The sequence below is a fragment of the Pocillopora verrucosa genome, chromosome 4 (genome assembly GCF_036669915.1).
Source record: "Pocillopora verrucosa isolate sample1 chromosome 4, ASM3666991v2, whole genome shotgun sequence".
Taxonomy (NCBI): domain Eukaryota; kingdom Metazoa; phylum Cnidaria; class Anthozoa; order Scleractinia; family Pocilloporidae; genus Pocillopora; species Pocillopora verrucosa.
The window spans coordinates 7,193,983-7,217,088 of record NC_089315.1 but is presented as its reverse complement, the minus strand read 5'-3'; the positions used below and the strand labels follow the sequence as shown (position 1 = coordinate 7,217,088).

Sequence of the window (23,106 nt, the reverse complement as noted above, 5' to 3'; positions counted from 1 at the left end):
ACTCGTTTTAATAAACCTTTTTCTCTAAATTACTCTCGACTGCTTGTTAGTTGATTTTCCTGGGGCTTTCCTACGAAGAAAACGTCGAGGCCAGTTTATTGAAAGCCAACTGACAGGTGATTCAGTGAGAAGCCATTTAAAATGGCCCTAAGAAGCAAACAAAAAAAAGAAAAAACAAAACACTGCACTGACATTTTATTTCACTTTCTTGAGATTTGAAGACTAAGATGTTGGTATCCCAAAGCACTCTATGCATGTATATGCAGAGAAAAATGTAGATTTTAAAGACGGAGCGTCGTTACTCGAGTTTTACGCACTAACAAGCGAATAACAGACTGCTGGTTTACCATACCAGCAGAATGCAGCGCTTAAGTTTCCAATCTAAAAATTCATTAACGATGGGAGTTGTGTTTTTCACTGGCAGACCTCACCATAACCCTCATGATAGATTTGTTCCCATGCGAAATTTGCTGACCAGTTCAGATCTCTAGTTCAGTAAGTCGCGGGCTCTTAAGATGCATAGCGTCTCTGATAGGCGTAAGTTCGAATGAGTTGTATCGGAATGGGGATCCTTCAGAGTCGTTTGCCATCTTGATGTTGCGCCACTTAAGATCACATCCTGTGTTTGAGTCCTTTAACTCTCCTTTGATTGTTTTCGGTCGCTGAAAGAGAGTTTGTGGTGTCTGTGGTTTTTGAAACTTTGTTTTAGATTCTCTCTCTGTCAAGTCGATGTAGATGCTCGTGTTACCAGATGTTGTTGTGACAGCGGCCTCAGGGATGGTATCATTTGTCAGATATTCATCATTGACCAGAACAAGAAGATTAACCGTCCAAGGGTGCTGAGGGTAACTTAACGATAATTGCCATACTGATAGATCATATTATACGCAACGACTATAAGATTCCAGTTCCAATTTCATTGCTCGCTGGCTAAAAAGTCCAAAAGGAATCAGCAAAACTAGTTTGGAATGTGCCGATGACACGATATTTTTTTCGCGTAAATATTTAGCTTATCATATGTACAAACCTATTCCGATAGAAAAAAAAATTAAAAAAACTTGATGAAACGATCGCTCAAAGCACGATCACTACCTCAAGTGTCATTTACCGGAAGACGTCATGTCGAGAACATCTCGATGAATAACTTAACTTTATTCGAGTGAATGGACGGTTAAGATTTTTTTTCTGGTGCTTGGTAGATCATGAAAGGCTCACAACGGATGTCAAGTCTCGATATTTTCGCAAACCATTCAATCGATTGATCGTGATCGCTGGCTCACGTAGGCAAATGATTTGAAAATAGATTCGGAAGTCAACTACAGTCAAGTACCTAGGAACAAGGATCAGTCAATCTCCTTGTTTTTAATCCATGAATAATTTTGTTTCCCAATTTTCTAGAAACAAGTGGGTTAGTTTGAAAGCACGCACGTACTAGCATATATGTCTTGTCTTGAAGAGAGACATGGGTCAAGAAATGCAACAAAATACTTGACTTTTTCCTTCATCGTTGGAGGATTTACTTGATTTTGTTATGTACAATGTAGGGATGTCATCATTTCTTTAGATATGGCCATACTAAGCGTTTGAGACCGTTTCAGAAAGATTTCAGCGTGTTTCAGTACAACAAACGTGATATCTTCCCCCCCCCTAGTTAGATAACGACGTGACTAACACAGTTTATAAACTGTACGACTAACTAACGGCGTAAAATCTTACAGTATATAATATGACGATTGGAAGAAATTATGCCGTTAGTTACTGGCGTAAAATCTTACATAAATAAACTACTGACTGAACGAAAATAAAAAATTACGGAAATAAAAATCCAAAATATTGATTGGCTTGCCTTCTCTTACGTCATAATACAATGAAGGCTTATCTTGTAAAATCATGTTCGATCGACCGGACGAGCGAAAGAAAGTAGCTGTCGTAACAAACAGAGCGGACTGGCTATCACTATGTCGAAGATCTGTATTTTGCTTTTACTCAGTTCAGTTGCTATCGCATTAGGGCTTGTTCCACCGCCTGGCGACCGAGGTAAGTAACTGTTTTCGTTTATGTCAAAAAGTAAAAAATAGAATTCAAACTGGGCCATGAAAATTTAGGAATGGATGATTCGAAATTTTAGTAACTATTATGAAATTTCGAGGCTAGCTTTTTCTTTCTACTCTTTCAAAAGAATGTAGACTCGAGTTATAACTCAATGAACAGTAGTCTTGCGTGCCGCCTTTTAATCAACGGTTGTAGAAGAACGTTCAGGTCCTACGATTTGGCGCCAGTCCAAGATAAGCTGTAGCACGTACGCATCCCGCGTGACGAATCATTTGATACGGCAACTGATATCTTAAATTGTTATTATTTGTTATAATTGATCTCTGCTTGATTTAAATGATAAAGAGGAGTGTTTCATGAATACTGACATTGACAGGATAGAAAAAGGTGACCTCCTTTTCCCTCTCTGGGTGATATCAAGTGTTTTACATGAGTTTTTGGGATATTTCATCCCCCCTCTTCACTGGCACCTGACTAAATACAAAGAAACTTGCACGAAATTTAAAAATACTCAAACTCATTCGCGGAAATCTTTACATGGATGGTCATTCGAAATCAATCAGATGTGCCTGTGAACACATTTTTTTTTTGTCCTGTTTGATTTCTGCGGGTCTGAAAGCTTTAAAATTTGTATGTGGAGTGTTTCGAAGCTCCTTTGTAACTGACACTTGCATAATTTTTCTAATTGACCGCGGAAAATGTATATTCATCTGTTTCACAGTTACTGGAAACAGATAACGTCATTCAAAAGAATCATGTCTGGCAAGGTTCTACACCGTCTTACTGACTATCTGAGATTTTAAGTAGGATTTTGGTTTCATTCACCTTTCCCCCTCCCCTGCTTCTTATAGCTACGCCTTCAATCCACATTTCACTTAATCATTTTTTTTTTACTTAAAGACAAACCGTGTGCGCCCTGCTCGTTACCATGGCAACTTGCATACTCGCATGATATCGACGGAAACTCAGTAAAAGGCTGGAAGTACTCGCTCGTTTCTGCTGTGTTGTCAGGTGCACGTGTGCGTGTCGTCATTGGGACAGGTTACAGCACTGAAGCCGACAATGTGCACGTGCATGGCGGCCACGTGTTTGCTCAGCTTCTACAACACGTCAGCAAGGCCTCATGGGATAGGTTTCAAGATGATGCTTATTGGTGGTGGGTAATGGTATCCACTAATGGAATCATGGAGATGACCAGGTACAACGTGGGCTCACATCGGCATCGTGGAACCAACAGAGTAAGAAGAAGCATCGAATGGTATGTACAATTGGCAGGTCTTCTTCCAAAGCCGTCTTATTCTCACCAGGCTAATGGAAATGGAGTCCAAGGTGTCTTATACGATCTCGAAAGCAACGTTAAAAAGGGTCAGGATATTCGCTGTGTCAGCAACAAACGGTATTCCTTCCCACTCCAGAATGTCGCCATTGCCTCCCAGGGTGAATACGTTTCTGGGCAAAGCTTGGACCACATAAGCAGTAGCACTAAAAGCAATTTTATAGGGTTTCAGAGCAATGCGTACTGGTGGTTTACTATGTTGACTACTCGTGGATCGCGTGACATGTCACGCTGGACTGTTGGAACCCACCAGGACCGAGGCCATAGCCAGGATACCGTAGCGATGGAGTGGTTTGTTGATGGCTGCTGGAAGGAAATCTTTGAACACGATGCAAATGGGAAACCTCTTTCTGGATCACGCCAAGCACTAACAACAGCTATATTGTCCGGTCATCGTGTTCGCTTTCAGTTGCCTCAGTGGAATTACTACACAACTGAAGCTGACAACCTTTCTGTGCGAAATGGCCATGTGACAGCGCAGGCTTTGAAACATGTTAGTAGGGCATCTTTGGCTAGATTCCAAGATAATGCCTATTGGTACTGGTTGATGGTCTCTACCACGGGAACCGTACGTGCGACAAGGTACAACGTAGGTGAACATAAGCATCGTGGCGATTCCACGGACAAGCTTAAGGTGAAGTGGTTCATCGACACAAGACCATGGGGGCAAGTCCTGTCGAATGATCCATCTGGTAATGTCGTAAACGGAAGTCGTACTCATCTAGTGCACGCTGTCAGGACTGGAGCAGATGTTCGCTGTGTGCAGGGAGACAGAAAACAAGGCTATTCATTCAAGGCTCAGAACCTGGCGGTGTCACCAGATGGAAACCATGTGGCCGCACAAACTCTTAACCACGTGAGCATGCAGTCGGCACCCAATCCGAATGAGGTGATGATGCAGCCAAGAGCATACTGGTGGTTCACGATCGTTTCCACCAAAGGCCTGAGAGAGATGTCCCGCTGGACCGTTGGTAAACACGAGAATCGTGGTAAATCGTCAGATAAAGTTGGAACAAAGTGGTTTGCCAACTACTGATGCTCGATGATTCTGACTATGATATGGTCACACTTTGCTTTTTATAATCGAATCAGTTACAACGTTAGTGTTGCATTCTAGAATATCATATCAGGTAGAGTAGCGCTCAGGAACTAGATTACAACTAGATTGCAACTAGATTGCAATTAGATTGCAACTAGATTGCAATTAGATTGCAACTAGATCAAAATAGATTCAATATTCCCAATTAAAGTCTCGTAAACAATGCCGAGGGGCATATTTTTTTAAAAAAAGATGAGCAGTTTTTTGTTTTGAATCATTTTTATCTATTAAAACATGTGACATATCAATCTGAGTTGCACTTTCTTAACTGGGCCATACTCGGATTAAGAAAGTTAGGGGGTTGTTACCCCGCCAGCGCACGCTTTTAATCCCCGCCCCTCTGCCCTTGTTAAAAATAGGCTCCACCGTCCCTGCGCGATTGTGCATTTCACAATAAAATACAGAAAAAAAGCCATGGCCTCAACGCGTGAAAACGCCAACTGCTATTTTAATCACGATTTGTTTTAACTTTTCGAGTATTTTGAAAGATCTATCGAGCATGGTGAAAACCAATCCTAATTTAAAATTTCTTTTAAACTTTTAAGTTTATTTTTTTACAAGCTCGATTCATTTCTGGAAGTAAACCAAACAAATCGCAAGCGTGGCATTACCATAAGGGAGTTCACCATCTCCTCAAATAAGGTTCGCAAAAATAATTTGGTTTCTCCGCCGAATATGCGAACAGACCAAAGTGGTTCGTCACTTGGGAGACGATTACATGACATAGCAGACAATAAGGAATATAATTATTTAAACTTGCAGAAACTTCATTCGTGCGACCTTGTTTAGATTCCTGTATTGTTTGGAGATCATATATCCCCAGTGGCAACTTCCATATATTTTGAAAATTGGTTCCGACGTGAAAACTCAGCAGAAATGTTCAGATCATCTGAAAATTTCGACGTCCGATGCGCTCCGTGCGTGAACAATGCTACCTACAGGACTCCTCCATAGGAGAAGAGGCCATTGCTACTCACCCTACCCTCACCTAAGCTATGGAGTATCGAAATCGTCGGGCAAACATGGCGGACTGCACTCTTTGCTCCTTAGCTACTGACATCTCACTGTGTTAACCAGACAACTCAGGTAAATTCATATCCATTCCAAGTTCGTATGTACTTAAAGCAATACGTTCCTTTGTCTCCTTTGGGAGAAAGTTTGCTATTGTTTCAAAAGAGTTTTGGAGGTAGCGTTCGTTCATTTACGTCACGGAAATTTAGCGAATGTCTAACCGGACCAAAACTTGTGATGCAAAACCTTTTCTATTTCGTGTTTAGCTGTGGCTGTTTTCTCTCATACATTGCTCTATTATAGATTTTAAAGAAAAATGGCCTTTCTTCGTTGTTTGTGAAGTCTTGAAATGCTATGTTATAAACTGTTAGCACATAGCGATTTAAGTAGAGCAAATTATTTGGAGTAGCACTCTCGCAAGATGCTTGGTGTAATAGCTGTGATTATTTACTGCCCATTTTGTGATGTCAGCACAGTTGAACGTTTACCCAAATTAATTTTAAAAAGATCTCTTTTAAGCTTTCGTCGTGCAGGTTATTCTAAGTGTTGAAAAATTGCGGAAAATTCAGCTGTTTTAACGCGAAGGGATAAAACTGTGACGAACTACAGTTGTTTCTGCGAGGTGTTTTAAACCCGATTTCGTCTATGTTTTTTGTCCTTTACTGTCTTGATTTATTTCTCGGTATTTGAAGATGGTACAAATCAAACAATGCTATTCTTTTCGTCAAAATTGGTCACCCACATGAGTTTAATTTTACTTCCGGATTTTCTTTTGTTATTGGAAGCGATTGTTTCTCTTTTCGTCAAAGCCGAATTTGGGAAAACAATCTTCAACATAAGAGTTATTTAAAATTTTGGTACCCAGCGTGGCATTTAAATGGATTGACTCTAAGTTTATGTCTGAGATTCAGAAATACAGAAAGGGTAAATACTGAAAATAACATGATCATGAGCAAACTCAGTGTTCAATAATGTTATTGATAAGCTAGTAATCTTTGATATTTTATGGTGATAAACCACATTATATGATGTGATTTTTCGGTCAAGTATTTACTGACACTATTGGTCAACATGGATTCATGGTATTCATCAAAGATTTGTATTGAATTAGGCTGTCAAATATCAAGTTTTTTTGTGATCAAATCATCATCATATTTTGCTCAGATAAATGCCAGTGTGAATTATTTATTTAGCCTGCATAGTGAGGCACTGACAGGGAAAATGTAAAAGGGGAGAATAGGGAGAGAGAAATGAACCTTAATTCTTCTTCCACATTTCCCTTGAGGCCTCTTCTTCTTCCACATCTGGAGCCTGTCACACATACTTTAGTCTGTGCCTTATTTTGCCCCATAATTTACAGATGAACCATTGACAAGGTTACAAGAAAACATCTTTGGTGTACAAGTTTGTGTACCTGTGTGAGAGTAGTGCAAAGCCATGGAAGCTGGAGCTCATGATGGTACTCCAGAAAATTCTGATACTAGTGATGTGATCAAAAGTTTGAGTCAAAAATTTTCACCAGAAGCATTGCAAAGTGCTTTGAAACTTGCAGTGGCTATGAAGAATGCTTCTCAAGAGGAATGTGATTCCGTAATGAGGTCGACATCCCAGCCAAATGAAGCACTAGATTCTGAGGAGAAACCGTCCTTAGAGGTTGACCGTTGTGATAATGGTAATGGCCTTAAAAAACTTCAACAATTATCTGAATTATTAGATCAAGTTGATGAGGTCAGGAAAGTTGAAGAGGATAATAGTGAGGGAGACAGTGTTGTCATTAACGGACTGGGAGAGGGTAACGACAACCATATAGCAGATGAAAACGCAGCTACTGATGATAATTCTTATGAAACAGAAGGTAGAAGTGTCTTCACTACAAAGGATGATCAGAGGTTTTCTGAGGTGGCTGATGAAAAGGACAAGATAGAAGATCAGATTAGATTTGAAGATGATGGCAATATTGGTGATTGTGTCACAGCTGTAGCTATTGATGATGTTAATGCCTTATTGGATGGAAAGGAGGATTGCAAAAATGACTGTGTTACTAATGAAAACTCAGCACATCAACTCAGAGAGACCACCAGTAACAGTTGTGTTAATTCTATCGACAAAAGCATTGTCACTCCAATTGGAGAGCAGATGTCTGAATTTCCATACAATGATGAAAGATTGGCTATAACATCGAGTACTGCACATGAAAATTCTGAGAGTTCCTCAACAGGATGTGCTAGTTCAAGCGAAGATGAAGAATTACCTGAGTTATTGCAAGGCAAAGCTGAGGATAGTTTCTCTGAGATTGAAGATGTAGATGAGAAAGAGCCTGTGGGAGTTGTTTCTGTGGAAAGTGAGACCACTGAAGCCTCTGTTCTAGAGGGAACACTTTCCATGTATCATGCATCTTCTGTGCCCCAGTCAGAAGCTGTGGAATATGATAAATCCAAAGAAGATTATGCTGAATCATCATCTTCATCAGATGAAGATGAAATGGTGTCATCTACACATTCTGTGGTGGCATCAAGTGAAAGTGACCTATCAGAGGCTGTTGTACCAAGTGGGTCATTAGCTAATCAATCAGAAAAGTTGAAAGGGAATGCAAAGCAATTGGTTGAAGAGACCCAACCCTCCTTGCTAATGACGGGATTTAAGGATGATGAAGTTGCTGTTAAAGATGATGAAATGATTCCTGAAGATGTCAGCAAAGAACCTCCATATGTCACTGCCCCAGTCTTAGAAAGGATGTCATCATTGTCTTCAACAGGCACACAGACATCACTTGAAAACCTGAGCCTTGTAAAAGATCCGATACTTTCCGCCCATGGAAACCTTGACAGCATCCTTAATGGCAAAGAGCATCACACATCAAAACTTCCTTTCTACTACCAACCACAGATTGTCATGCATGAAGAGAAACCTGTTTTAGTGCTTCAACCTGTGCCATCATCAACCTCTTCATCAAATAGTAATGCCAGTGTTCCAGGGCTAGAAAGTAGTGCATTTAATGCTTCACTTCCAATCATTTTACCTTTAGCCTCACCAAGCATTGATAAGAAGACAAAGGAAGCACTTTTTCAGAGAATGAGCCAGGCAGGTACATTTCTTGTGGACAAAGATGATGTTGAAGAAGGTGATGCTAACGAGAAAAATTATCTCAGTGGTTTGTTATCAAGAGCAATTTCTATCATTTCACAACCAAATGGCAAAGAAAGTGGGGAACATTTACTGGACTCCAAAGGGCATGACAAACCTACAATCAAGATTCCAGCAGCAGAAAAATATTCAGAACACCAAGATGGAGGGAAAACTGAGGGATTACCAGAATGGGTGGCTTCATCTGAACTTGACAAGGCTTTCTCTGCAGCAGCAGAGAGAATGCCTCCAACAACAGAACAACAATCACCTGCCATACTTGCATCTCCAAGCGTCAGCTTCCCAAGTACAAATCCTTTTGCTAAAGATTTGGTCGTTCAGAAATCTGGACATTATGATGTTGAAGCAGATAGCTCATTAAACCCTGGTATGGGAGAACCACCACTATATTCTTTATTTGGTCCTCCAACTTCGCCAACTGTACTTCAGGGTGCAAGACCAAAGGAATTCAGGGCTTACCAGGATCCTGGGATTGGTGACAGCGGAACAAACCCATTCACTCCAGATCCTCCAAAGAGTACCAAGCAAAGAAGAAGACATGAGCAAAAGTCACCCAGTTCTGCTGAAGTGGTAGTTGCTGCTGAAGTGCATTCTTCTGAAGGCCACCCTGGAGAGATAAATGGAGTCTCACACAGATCTCCTAGACGTAGACTGTCAAACGAGTCCATGGTTACACTGATCGAGACATCATATCCTGACACATCTGCTGATTATGTTGAACCACCTGGTATAGATGAAACATCAAGAGCAACCAAAAATCCTCAACTACAACAGGAGAGAAACGAAAATAGCCATGTGATACAAAAACCACAAAAGACACTGCAGGAAAGTGGGGAAATCCATTCAGATACTAAAAAAGTCAAGCCCAAGACAAAAGTGGTAAGCTTATAATATATTGTCCAAGGTAGCCCATTGTTTTGCAAGGGTTCTCCTCAGGTTGATTGTTTTGAGAGTGTATCAGCATTTTTGTTGATATAGAACTCTGACTAGCAGGTCAAACTTTATGCTTTAAATAATCTTTTTTTTATTGAGTTTATTATGGGAATATTTAGCATCTTTTTATTGTTGCTGGTATCAAACATGCAAATTTGCCTTTCTTACAACCAATGGCTTTTATTTCAAGAATTTATTGAAAAGTGTTCTCATTATAATTTTTCTTTCTTCAGATGTTTGAAAGAATTCTCTATCTGGTAAATTTCCCAAAAGCAGCAGTCTCTGAAAGTCATTGAATGAAACACGTGTTATAGTTTATTGACTTTATGTGTGACTGTTTGATTACAACTGTGTCGTCTAATGGGTGGACTGGTTCAGGAAATTACATCAAGTATTTGATTGTATGAAGTTGAGATATCAAGAAAAATGGTGTTTTTTGTTCTGTTTTTTTTCTAGCCTGGGAAAGTGCCCCCTTTCTGGATACCGGACTTTGCCTGCACCAAGTGTACTGGCTGTAAAGTAAAGTTTACACTTTTTATCAGGAAACATCACTGTAGAGGTTGTGGAAAGGTAATCAACTTTTCAACTCTGTGAGATAAAGATTAAGAAAGATTATCATGGGGCTAGTTTCTCTAGCTATGGGGCATCCTTGCATTAGGAGTGCTATATCTTCTCAAAGCTCTTAGTTATCTGTTAGCCCTTGGAACCCTAAACCTGACTAGCTTCTAATTTCTCGGTGTAGTATCGCCCCTGAATCACACATTAACCCTTTAAATCCCAAACCTGATCAACATGAAACTTCTCCCTATCATATCCTTACAATACCTAGCAAACAGCTAATGAGAATATTCAAACTTATTAGGTAAAAGTTGTTGTCTTGATCTAACACCAAGTTCTCTTAATTAATTTAGTAGGAAATGTGTAGCAGCTACAGGGGAGAGTTACCAATCAGATCTTGGGAGTTAAAGGGTTAAGGTCACGAGAATAAAGGAAATGATCACTGACCAAAGGATTTCTTGATTGTTAAACAAATTCTCCTTGTTAGCATTCAAGGAAATATTTAGAGAACAGTATGGAGAATATACACAATGATGTTAGGATGTAAAGGGTTCAAGGAACTTAAAGTAATTTTATTGATGGTGACCCAGTAACCAAGAAATACAATTGCCCAGTTCTCTTCTGCAATGTGGAGCTTGTCACAATTGATGTACAACAATTGCAATGGAATTTTGTGACATGAAAAAGTATTGACATAGTATATGTATTGTTTTTCTATTAACCAGATATTTTGTAACACCTGCTGTTCACAATTAGCCAGATTTCCCTACCTGGAGTTCAAAATTGGTAGAGTTTGTAAGTCATGTACCAAGGCAATAAAGGAAGGTAATTTCCTGAATAATTTTATTGTAATTTGTGCGAAATCTGGCACAAATGGTCCAACATCCTTCTGAATCTTGAATGTGTTGTTGATAAGATTGATTTCAAGGGCATGTGAACTTAATTTGTGAGGGTTTCTTTAGCATGGAATGAGTTTATCTCATTCTATTGCCCTGAAGTATTCACCAAATTCTCCTTATCAATTACAATCAAATGTTTAGGAGCCAGATTGGAAAATTTCTCAGATTGGAGAGTTACAGGGTAATTATCGCCGTTTAATTTTTTTTCTTAGCAACTCAGTTGAAGTCAAAGGAAGACGCATCCAAACAAGAACAGTTGCAGCAACAATCAGACTCGCCAGCTTCAATCCAGTATCCAAAGGGGTTGACCCAGAGAAATGTAGTGACCAACGCAAACGGACAAGGAAATTCACCATTGCTTCCACATAGTTCAGTCTTGCCTGCAGGAGTTGTAGCAGCGAATATGCAGCCACAGAGGAACTCACTTCCCCTTGCACAAGGTCCAAGGACAGCCACGACGTCCAGTGGGCTTGTGCCAGTAAATCAAGGGTTACAGGGAAGTGTTTCAAGCCAGTCTCTTCCATATCAGCCATTAACATGGCCACCAGAGTCTTCCGGGAGAGTTCAATATAATACAACACCATCACAACCTGTTGTGCCCTCAAATAACCCTTTACAAGGATCCCAGAGTCATACCAGACCTGCTCAGCCAGCTAAACAGTACATGTGGGTGCCTGCTTCTCAGGTTCAACAACCAGCTGTACCAGTTGTTTACATGAATCCTGTTGCACCTAATTTACAAGGGGGACCCATGTTGATGACCTATCCACCAGGGCAGCAGTTCATTCCGCAGCAGGCTCCAGTTATGCTGCTTGCTAACCAACCATCTTCTACTTCATCCTTGGTTCGGACAACTGAAGCACCTAAGACCTCGAGTGACAGTTTGAAAGGCACAGTCCCAGTTTCAAACCGATCTCCATCTGGGACAGTGACAACTTTTAGTGTCTTGCCACAACATGTGGGACAGAATGCGGTCCTTTCTGCTCAGGGCTACAATACTGGAACTGTGAAAACAACAACAACGACGACGACACCAACAACAGCCGCAACTATAAATAATCAAGTTTCCAGCAATTCAAGTTCAGCTCCCTCAAGTCAAATACAACCTCCCTCGTCACAGTCACTTCAGAAAACTATCCCAGAACCCGGTGAAGAGGCTCTCACTACAAACCACAGCCTTTCTTCTACTTCTGCACTTGATCACACTCCTTCTCATGCGATTACCACCACTTCACCATCTCTAAGGGTATCCTCTTCTGTGATGAGCAGCTCAAGCGGAGACCATCAATCTCAAGAAAGTCTTAGCAGAATCCAACGTTCAAGGCAATCGGATGGTAGTGTTCTTGTTACTGATGAAACAGACCCAAGCACTAAAGAAATCAATCTACCGTTTAGAAGGGCAGGAAGGACCATTACGTGGCGTCACAGAACTCAAGGAAAGAGCAAATTGCAAGAGCAGAAGAAGTCTTTAGCAAAAGATTTGAGAGGTTAGTGTTGCCACTCGTAAGGAAGGGACAATTATGACTATGTTTTTCATCGTGTTTTGAATCTGACATTAAACAATTCTGTTCATTTGCTCTGACGAAGGGATAAGTCTCAACATGTCAGCCTTTAAACTCTTTACGGTGGCCAATTTACGTTATGTAGTCGGTTGATAATATATAGATTTAGCCAAGCATTATAGTGGAGCTCGCATTTTTTTTCCCGCACGTCTCAAAGGGCCTTGCCCCGGCCAGGACTAGAACCCGGGTCGTCCGACTCGGAGCCCAGTGCACTGACCACTGCACTTCTGAACAAAGCCGTAGCGTTGGCGTGCCCGCGGTACAGTTGACCACGCTTGTTAAAAGTAGCACCTTGTACGGTCGGTCATACGGTCGTACGGTCGTACATCCAAATTTTTTCGGCTTGATGGGTTACTACTATTTTGTATAATTATGGGGCTACGCTCTGCGAGCTCCGCTAATACTAAATTACCCTGTTATACTCTCCCACCGACGCAGCATCTCAGTTCAAAAACTTTAAACTTTAAAAACTTGCCCTCTTAACAAATTATCTATTCCCTCTGATAATTAAGGTGAAAGGAAATAGTTTTCAGTTTATGATGAAAATATACTTGGAAATCGAAAGTTGTTGAATCTCTAAATTTTTCGGTTGTTTTCTTGACGCTTCAGACCTAACCGATGGCATAACAGTTCAGACCACAGCAGACCTCCTCGTTCACGTCAAGAAAATGAAATGTGAGTCTCTGTTATAGAGTTAGTGTAGTCTTAGCCTAAGATTCCATTGTATTTTGAGGTTATTTGGGTATCCTTAACTAAGCTTTATAATTTTTTTGGTTACCTATTTTGATTCAAAAATGTTACTTTTTTACAATATCACAAGAGAGTAAGGAAAACTCCCTCACCCCGAAATTTAACCATCCAGAAAAAAACAAAACAAATCCCAATACATACTTTTCTGCCGCAGTGTTTGATCGTAGTTAAACAATTTTTTTTTTCTTTTTTTCGTTCCAGTAAAAGAGGGAAACAAAGTCATTACAGTGTGGTGCTACCAGAGTGAGGGTCTCACCAAGTTTAATCACTTGGAGGTAGTGGTTTTGTTGGAAATACGGAAAAAGGAGGAAATCTTTCCTGAAGAAGTTTTGCGGGTCTATAGAGGCATTTTACATCTTGCTTCAAAATTGGGTGAGTACTTCACAGCAAGGATATACCTAATGACGTTGTCATAGGAAAAAAGCAAAGACATAAGAGGAAAAAGCCAAATAGGAACTTTTTAGCATAATACGCTACCATCTGGCCATGTGCCCAACAGCCGAAAAATTTTCACAGAATCTCCACAAAAAAAAAAATTATTTCAAACTTCTTGGAATATCAGATATTGTTTGAAAAATTCGAAGCGATTCCAAAAAGTAGAAAAGAAAATGACATGTTTATGGCGTCTGTTATATGCCTATAAATTCGACTTTGGCTTTATCCCTCTTTTCCTTTTTCTATTTTTTATGACAACGTTACCGCTGCAATAAGGAGTATTACTTACAAATCGATTATCAGTAAGGGTTGAGGAAAGCAGAAAAGTAACCACGGACAGACCAGCACGGACAGCGCTAAACACTGTTTTCCGACCCAAGAATCAAGAACGTTCGCAACGTCAACCGTTCAATATTTCAAATCAACATTTTGTTAATAATCGAATGACTCACTAAGTGTGTCACTTACCAGCCGACGCAACTTAATAGTTTCCTTAAAACTGATAACTGCTCAAAAATCAGCAAGGGTCAAAGGAACTGTGATTTCCTCATGGCCCGTGTATTTATTTGTCTAACTTGGTTTGTTTGTCTTGTTAGATTATCGTTTTTACCATTGTAACTATTTGTCGAGCAACAACCAGTTTCTTGACAGTCCAGATGATGCTGGTTTTATTCTTGTCTCCAGTGAACTTAAGGTGAGAATTAATTTAGTGAATAATAATCACCGCCGCCTGGTAAGCTTGTTCTAGGTGTTCACTTTGTAAACCGGGGCGAAATTGTAAACAGCGCGATAGTAGCGGAGGAATGAAAACGAGGGACTCGACCCAAGCCTCACTCCTTCTTTAAGTCTTCCGGTACTATCGCGTCGTTTACTATCTCGCTTCGTTCTAATTCCTAAACGCGTGGAACAAGCTACCGCCTGGTCAGCTCAGGTTGAAGAGCGCCAGGCTACCGTGTGGTAAGTCGAGGGACCAAGTTTCAGACGGGACTAAGACTTAGGGTCTTAAGATAACTGAGGAGAAGGTGCTGCCTTTGTTATGACATCTGCAAATGGTTAGACGTTCGAATCTTCTCAGATGAGGACGATGAACTGAAGGCCCCGTCTCCTGCCCCTTCTCTGTGCTGGTTAGCAGGGGACGTTTAAGAGTCCACGCACTTCTCTCAAAGAGTAGTGCTCTTAGTTCCCGTTATTGTGGTTCGGGTTTGATTCCAAAATTTTCAAAATTGGGGGCAGCTACAAAGTTTCCTTTCAAAATTGTAAACTGCTTATTAAAGTCTGGCCAAAGACCTCCCAAATTGTTTTGAAGTAGATCAGAGTCTCATCATAGTAATATCAATAATATGGATAACAATAGTTATGATAATAATGAGAAAAAAGAAAAACGGGAGAGGAGAGGGCTGTCACCTTAGGGGCATCTTATAATTGATGTATATTTATATTAATACGTTTTATTAAATGTGCCATTACAGCCCAAACCTATGGGATTAAAAGGAATCACGACACCTTTCTTGTACGGAATCTTGGTGAAAAGGTCGGAACTTTCTGCTGCCATGTTTACACCAAGCAGGCTTCTTCTTCGATTGGGAAATCAAATGAACAGTAAGTTCAAGGGAGTAATTCCACTTTACATACATGAGTACCATTCGGTTATCGACTAGTGTTGTGTTTAAGTAGTGAACAACGTTTTTAAAAAACGTGAAAAAACTTTAATCGCTAGACTCATACCTCTTGCTTACGGAACTAAATCCAACCTTATGTAACCTAAGTATCATGGATAACTAATTTTATTTGCACAGCTACTTACATAACATTACGTGACGAAAGGTGATCACAATAAATTATTCGCAAGTTAACACAAGTTCGAGGCCTATTTACAATCAACACCACAATTGGTCGTTGGCTGATTTTGAAAATAACTTAAAATGAAAAGCGGTGAACAGGAGTGTTACTCGCGTTTGCTCTTTAACACCCACGAGTGACCAAGATGGAATTTCTCCTTACAATATCAATACGAGATCAAGCAGACAAGAGACGAGAATAAAGAAAAATATCAATTAGGGAGTTCCTAGTTGGTTCGATGCCAAATTCTTTTTATTATTACTCTATGAGAATTGTCTAGCAGACAGTAAGAAGAGTTACTAATTAGATATTGGGAGTGAAAGGATTAATTTACGTCGGGAAGGTGCCTGCAGGGCTTCAATTGTCGAAAGTCCAAAAAAACCCTCAAATGGTGTTTAGTCTGTGAATCGCTCGTTTCAGTAGATTCATCTTAGATATCGGGTTTTGTGCAAATCTACCTTGGTTATAACAGAGCTGAGGTTTATCAAGTGAATTCCTGTGTTGAAATCGATTACCCACAGTTCGTTTATTTATTATGATAATAAATTAAAATGGAAAAACTGCGAAAAGAGTTTTACTCGTATTAAGTTGTGTCAGAATAGTGCGTACAAGGTCTGTGAAGCGCTCAGTCTTTTCAGTACAGTAGTTACACCTCAGATATCGGGTGTTGTAGAAATCTACCTTGGTTGTAACAAAGCTGAGGTTTATTGCGTTAATTTTTTTTAATTCATAAGCAATTTCTTTAGGGAAATTTCGGTGAAAAAGAGCGGAGGTTCGCGCGTAATCCGTAAAATTTAGAGAGTCAACAGACCCAAAGGGTGTTATTGCATAAATACATTCTACAAACTTTTACGTTGTTGCCTCTTATGTCAAGACGTGGTACTCAGTTTTGTAAAGATTATTGTTTTCCAAACAGCTTAAATAGCGGTATTTGTTTCTTAAACAGGTTACCCGTTTCCTGTGTGGAATAATCGAGACCGAAGGCCAATATTTCTCGGTAACGAGCATGACGACAGATTTTTTCACACTGTGTTTGCCATGAACAAATACTTGGTACGTATGTTACATTTTCCGTTTGTTCTTTACAGATGACGACTTTTTATTCAGAGCGCAACCACGATCACGAGCGCGGTCTGAAAGAGGTTTGAAAGGTGTCTGGCATTTTCAGTGCCAGACCTCCGGCAAACCCTCCCGCGACTCGTCTCCATTCTTCCCATAGGCGGAAACGCGCGTCCAGCAGCGCTGACATTGCGGGTCTACTTACAGGCTATCGTGCGTATTGCTGGGAAGGAGGGTAGGGCTACACGTAGGCTAGGATCAGCAATGTAGAAAGCGCCACGTGAGTAAATAGAATGAGACAGGTGATGATTTTTCTCTTTCTTTGTTTAATTTATTTCGTATTTCCTTTCCAGAAAAACGGCGTGCCCGAGGCTATGATTCCTGGCCTGTATGTGATTAAGGAAGGAAACAAAATTGTCTTACAGATCCCCAAAAGTGGGCAGAGCGCGGTATGTTTATGTTTCCATAGTTATCCGTTGAATTGTGTAATTCTCCCAAGAACAAATTCTCCTTGTCAGCACCCTAGGAAATGTATAGAGAACAGAATGGAGAATTTGTATATTGATGTTAGGGCGTAAAGGGTTAAAGGAGCCGTGTTGCGTTTCGGTGCGTCCAAAAACGTTTCCAAGTTCGCCGTGTGCAACCCGTTTCAATGTTCTCCTTCTTTACCATTGGTTTTTATTGAAGTTACTTTTGCACGTTTGCGCGTCATGAAAAGGTCGCTGCTGCTTCTGTTGCTCCTCTACCACGCACAATACCAATTGTAGTCTACTTCGCAGCTTTTCTTTGGCATGTCACGCACTGCCCCCCCAAAAGAAGAGGAACGTTGCGTGACACTCCAGACACGACCGTCATAAAGATTAAATCATTGATTACCATCTCAATTCTCCCAGGTTGTGGGTCTCTTGGATCGTCTGATAAAGAAGGAAGATCAAACAGCCACTGTGCCTCTTTTGGCTGACATACCGCCATATTTGGATAACTGTAAGGTTGTGGTTTGCGGTGAAAACGGGAAAAAGACAGTGAAATCGTTCGGAAACACAAATAACACTTCAGGTAAATATATAGTAAACTTCACGTTGATAATTCTCTCCTTTAAACTGTTCGCGCACTGATCAATCTTATCTGCTCGCGGTATTCAAGTGAACGATGGGTGAATCTTGATCCATATTACTATTCATCGGATGTTAGCTGTGAGATTATTATGAATATTACATACCTTCGGATAAAAGAGTTCTTTTCTTTCATAGGGCCGCGCGCTCGAGAATCCACGCTTTTAGAGCATTCAAGGGTCGCGCGGCTCACTCGAGAATTCACTCTTTCGATTCGGCGTTGTTACGGAAAGGTAAAAAAAACTACAAACAAACAAACGAGGTTTTTTTCACAATCTAAATAATTGGTTTTGCTTCTCAGTTGTAGGTCTGAGTTTTGTGTTGCTTCATCTCGGAGTTGATGCTTCCTCGCCTCTTAACTTTGGAGGGGAGCTTTTGGACGGTAAGGGTGAAGGAATGAGATAGACAGCACATTGTGGGGTATTTAATGTACAAGGGTGTCCTACAGGGGAACCATTCTATTATATAAACTGAAGTGTTTTAGAAGGATTTCCAGCCATGAGAAAAGCCGTAACTGCCCACGTGTGATTATTATTATGATTATTTTTTACGTGTGTTTGATATCAACAATCAGCTGCTAACACGTCACTTACCTTCCGCAACACTCTCTCAGGTTCACTGATTAACAAATAAAACTTTTCCTGTCAGTAAAGGCCTAGGGTGTTTATATAACAAACACATTGATAGGTGATGGCTTGAAGATAAGGAGTTTCTCTTCTCGTGTTCATCTTATATCTCACTCTTTTGCTAGGCTCACTCGTGAGCTATCGTGTTGAACCTTCGAAGAGAAATTCCATATCTACGCACTCTTATGATATATTACTGCCTGGTTAGAAGTGTAATGGGAACTGGTAATGATGAAAAATAAAATTGTGTCTTCCTCTCAGAGGATATGTTGGGTTACGGACCTCTTTGTCGATCAAAATTGAATATCAAGTGGTTGGGAGAACTACTTGATCTTCTTTTCGTTGTTTGAAGCTTGGGGTAAGATTTAACATTTTTCATTTGCAGATGGCGTCCTGATTTTCTTCTCAAAGGCTCACACGCTTAAGCTCCGACAAAGCTTGCAAGGGAAAACCAATTGTTATTTCTTTCTGGGCGATAAATTTGATATCGCTCATTTTGAGCTTCGTTGGATGGCAGACGTTAATTATCACGTGTTACCGTCACCGTCCCAAAACAGAGAACATTATCCTATGAGGACGACCACTGAGGATACGACACCAAAAGAGCCTGGGACCGCCTCTTTTCCAGGCCACGCAACCATCAATGTTCAATACTCGGGATTTGGAGACGAGGTTGAACTTTTGAGAAAAGTGTTTGACGACTACGGTAAGATCCTGCGAGTCTTGGAAGGAGACATTCGTCAAGCATGTACGGAGCCACTCATGAAACACTCAAAAAAAATGAAAGCAGGCGACACCGAGGAATTGCAATTGCGTGTTGTGCTCAAACCAAGTTACAAGGTAAGAGAAACGTAATGAAAAGTGCAGTGCTCGCAACATCTTCTTGGCTAGCCTGTCGGGCACTGAGACTATATTTTGTGAATAGTTTTTGTATGAATGATTCTTTTGTGTAAACTGTCAACTTTCCAACAAAGGTGGAGCGAGGAACTTTCGAATTTTGACCTCTAAGTTGTGATCATGATTATTATAAACTCTGGTTTCAACTGCCTTTACTGATTTACTCAACACGTGGCATTCTTCTATTCCTGTATAGAAATGGTCTGTAGGTCCCAGTAATTTGCCAACAGCTTTGATCCGGTCTCTTCAAATGGTTCTTCACACGGTCAAGGTTCCCATGGTCTTTGAGGGAGAACTGGTGATGAGTTTCTATGTCAGTGTTCTTAAACAGTAGTATTCCTTAGTGGTACGTCCATGTTGCACTGGAAACGTAAGGAAAACGTTTTTAACTGGTTATAGCATTTATTAAAAAGTAGATATTTAAGATAAATTTACATGTGTAGATGAAAGAGTAATCTTGGTATCCAAGTAGTGACCTTCAGAGAGTTATGTAGAAATTGTGTAATTATGTTTAGTTATAAGGATAGTGTAAATGTTGCCTTTTGATGGCTGGTCTCATTTATCTCCGTCCAGGTCAGGTAAAGCTCAAAAAAAATTATAATGCAGTTATTCAAAGATATATAAATATCATTGCGGCCCAGAAAATACATAACACATATCTGGCTGTTCGTAAAAGTGTTGTGCGTGATATCTAAGAAATCTCTGCAAAGTTGGTGCCTGCAATATTGACTGGGTTTCTCTGCAAGCAGATAAATAGATGGTTGATCTCGCCAAGTTAGAAGTTAAATGATAAAAACAAAATGATTATCTGATTATTTTTGTAGCGAAGTAAATAGTACTCGTCTGTTTCGAACTTTTGATACAGCCATTTATTTGTTCGGACGTATACTGCCTATTACTGCAGGGATTTTTTCGTAGATAGAATTGTCCCCCCAATCTTTAGCCCCGTGACTAACTTACCCAACCACTCACAAAAACCCAGCCTCGAAAATGAAGCTTGTGAAAGATACAACCCTTAACGGGTGGGAGGGGTAAGCTGTTTTTCCCCATACCAGGTTCATAAAAGTTACGTATAGTTTACAGTTTAGTGTTTAAAGTTTGTTAATCAGCGTTGTTCGACAACCATAAAAGTTTAAAGGAACTTTTAATTTTATACAACGTTTCTAAGTTTATCACACCTCACATGAAAGGAAGGACTACATCCTAAATAATCATGTGGTGGGTACTTGAAGGGAGGGTATTTCCTGATGGCCCTTTCACTCCAGTGATCCGACAGGTAACTGTCCGTTTTAGTTACCATAGGTTTTTTTTGTAACATGTTTAAGAGAATCAGTGTCATTATCTGCCTATTGACAGAGTGAAAGGGCCGGACGGGAAAATGTTTGGCACGAAGTCGTGATGTACTTCATGTTCGAGTGTCCAGCTTTCCCTCCCAGTTAAATATCCCACATTATGTGACAGCCGGTCTTTCTTCGTTCTTGCATTTTGCATTTTGCATTTTTCAGGGCCGTAAACATGGCTATATGGCTTTTTCTGGCCGTACTTATTCCATCAAGTATGGCCCACTCATGTTAAATTAAGATAATATTCTTCAACTAATGTGTTTGTCTTATCTTGCTACCTTTCTGATAGATTTTGTATTGGTGTTGTGAGAACTAACAAGTTAATCGCTTTTGCTAATTGAAGAGACAACCAAACATGCAATAATAGACATAATAATGAAAAGCTGGCCTATCGAACGCCAATATTCTGACCTACAACTAACCAGCTATCATGAAAATGACCCCAATGGGTCTGAAATGATTTACAAAGCTATGAAAGTAGATTTTGTAAAAGAAGACTTCAAGTAATATGTTAGCTGTGGGTGGATTGTTAGGCACAGTGTGAGCCCGTTTTCAGCCGTCCGATAGGAATGACCTTCTCTGAAGGAAATTTGTTACGGATTAACCAGTCAATGTGATTTTTTTTATCCTTTTATTTTTCAACGGTCGGTTTCTTGTTGTCGTCAGTACCTGAGCCATTCCACTCTCACCTTTGAGTGGGAGTGGGGTGGGAAGAGGGGGAAGGGTTGGAGCTGGGGATTGACATCATCTCTAGACAATTGTCCAAGCTTTGATGACGTGCTAACCAAAGTGTCCTCACATCCTCCCTCTTCTCTTATTCGCTGTCTTTTCATATACCTGTTTCGATTTGCAATCGTCAAATTCGTCGTTAAAATATTTCTCCATTACTTAATACCTTTAAATCCTAGTGTCTCTAGTAATTCAACCTCCCTGTCTTCATCACCCCACCCCCACCCTTGTTGTCGTCACCCCCACCCCTACCCCTTTCCACTCCTAATCCGCGGGATTTTCGCTTCTGAGGGACACTGGGAACAACAAGCTGACCTCTGCCCGAAACCTACATTTGCGTATGAGTACGATTAGGAAAAAAATTGTTGAGGGTTGTTATTATGCTACATGCTGTGATTGTACAGCAGCGGTTATTGCAACTGGGACAGACAATTAAGAGCTTAGAAGTAAATTATATTTTTTAAATAAAAATGCCCGTGGCCCATACTCAGGGCAGGGTTATAGGGTTGAGAGCTTTTGTGAAGGGAGTTACACATTTTGCCTCTCTATGATCAAATGGTATAATTTTGATTTCAATAAACTTTCAAGTAATGATTTAAGTTAAACTTCGTAAAACAGAAATTAAAATATTCAATGTGTATAACACAACTTTTGTGGATGGAAATTATCAGTTTTGCTTGAAAAGAGTTAATTGTAAAAAGTAATGTAACGGACGGCATATATTTGACTATGTATGTTTAATGGTATTTTGCATAGTTACACTAATTACTTTGTTATAACACCCGTTAAATAATATTAAAATACCTTTATTAGAGAAACTTTCGAAATTTGCATCACAGGGTCTTCAGTACTTATGTTTACTTTTCGTTGGGTGAAACAAATAAACTATCTATCTATCTGTCTCCAACATTGGCAAATTTAGCTGCCAAACAGTTTGACAATCATGAAGAAATAGCACAATAGTTTATGATCGGCATTATCAGGGGTTGAATTATTTGGCGGAAATCTCCAAATGAGCCGTTCCGTCTTGAACCCTTTACACCCTAACATCAGTACGCAAGTTCACCCTCTGTTCTCTATAGCACTTACAAAGAGAATTTATCGAACAATCAAGGGCTTTTTGAATACGCCATCATTTCCTATATTGTTAGGACCTTAATGTTTGATTCATGGGTGGTACCGTGGGGAGAAATTGGGTGAAATTAGAGGGTTAACCTTTTAACTCTCAGATCAAATTTGTAATTCTCCTTACTCTCAACCATACAATTCTTATAATGTTAGTTCAGAGAATTCAGTATTGGATCAACTAATTATCCTCAAATTGATATTTTCTTTATTCTCATCACTTACCTGGTTGATATTGTATTGATATTGTAAGGAGAAATTCTGTCTTGTTCACTCATGGGAGTTAAAGGTTTAAGACTCAAGATTTTTTTATTGAGCCAGTCTATCAAATTACACCCTTGTCATCGCTTTACCTTTCAGGCGGTATAAGCGAATGCAGAAAAAACCCTGGTCGTTGTCAAGGTAGCCTTTTGCTCCAAAGATGTAGTCGTATTTCTCTGCGTCAGCTTCCACATTACATTACATTTAATTTCCTTATTCACCGATTAAATTTTGAACCCGAGGTTTCTATCGCGTGATAATTGATGAGGACAAAGCCCGAAATAACTATTTCATATAGAAATCAAGAACGAGTAATGTAGTTGTTTTAGTATAAAT

At 39.9% G+C, this 23,106-nt stretch overlaps 2 protein-coding genes across 2 annotated transcripts; both read left to right on the top strand.

The window, feature by feature from the left end:
- The first annotated feature begins 1,875 nt into the window (after window positions 1-1,875).
- Window positions 1,876-4,735, top strand: LOC131786828 (uncharacterized). The gene is made up of 2 exons (XM_059103897.2): window positions 1,876-2,037; window positions 2,953-4,735. The coding sequence occupies exons 1-2, from the start codon at window positions 1,959-1,961 to the stop codon at window positions 4,422-4,424; spliced, it is 1,551 nt and encodes a 516-aa protein (XP_058959880.2). The 5' UTR covers window positions 1,876-1,958; the 3' UTR covers window positions 4,425-4,735.
- Window positions 4,736-5,491: 756 nt separating this feature from the next.
- On the top strand, window positions 5,492-22,263 carry LOC131786211 (uncharacterized). The gene is made up of 15 exons (XM_059103227.2): window positions 5,492-5,573; window positions 6,859-9,521; window positions 10,032-10,145; window positions 10,859-10,958; window positions 11,245-12,519; window positions 13,204-13,269; window positions 13,546-13,716; window positions 14,376-14,473; window positions 15,249-15,378; window positions 16,565-16,671; window positions 17,031-17,126; window positions 17,571-17,733; window positions 18,091-18,171; window positions 18,801-19,255; window positions 19,509-22,263. Exons 2-15 carry the CDS (start codon window positions 6,936-6,938, stop codon window positions 19,644-19,646), a joined length of 5,580 nt encoding a protein of 1,859 aa, XP_058959210.2. The 5' UTR covers window positions 5,492-5,573; window positions 6,859-6,935; the 3' UTR covers window positions 19,647-22,263.
- The last annotated feature ends 843 nt before the right edge of the window (window positions 22,264-23,106 follow it).

What these genes read in the sequence shown, in the direction of transcription:
- LOC131786828 (XM_059103897.2), top strand. Translation starts at nt 1,959, where the DNA reads ATGTCGAAGATCTGTATTTTGCTTTTACTCAGTTCAGTTGCTATCGCA. An exon ending in TCCACCGCCTGGCGACCGAG is followed by an intron (nt 2,038 to 2,952) that starts GTAAGTAACTGT and finishes TTTTACTTAAAG; the next exon opens with ACAAACCGTGTGCGCCCTGC.
- LOC131786211 (XM_059103227.2), top strand. Translation starts at nt 6,936, where the DNA reads ATGGAAGCTGGAGCTCATGATGGTACTCCAGAAAATTCTGATACTAGT. An exon ending in TTGTCTCCAGTGAACTTAAG is followed by an intron (nt 14,474 to 15,248) that starts GTGAGAATTAAT and finishes GTGCCATTACAG; the next exon opens with CCCAAACCTATGGGATTAAA. An exon ending in ATTGGGAAATCAAATGAACA is followed by an intron (nt 15,379 to 16,564) that starts GTAAGTTCAAGG and finishes TTTCTTAAACAG; the next exon opens with GTTACCCGTTTCCTGTGTGG.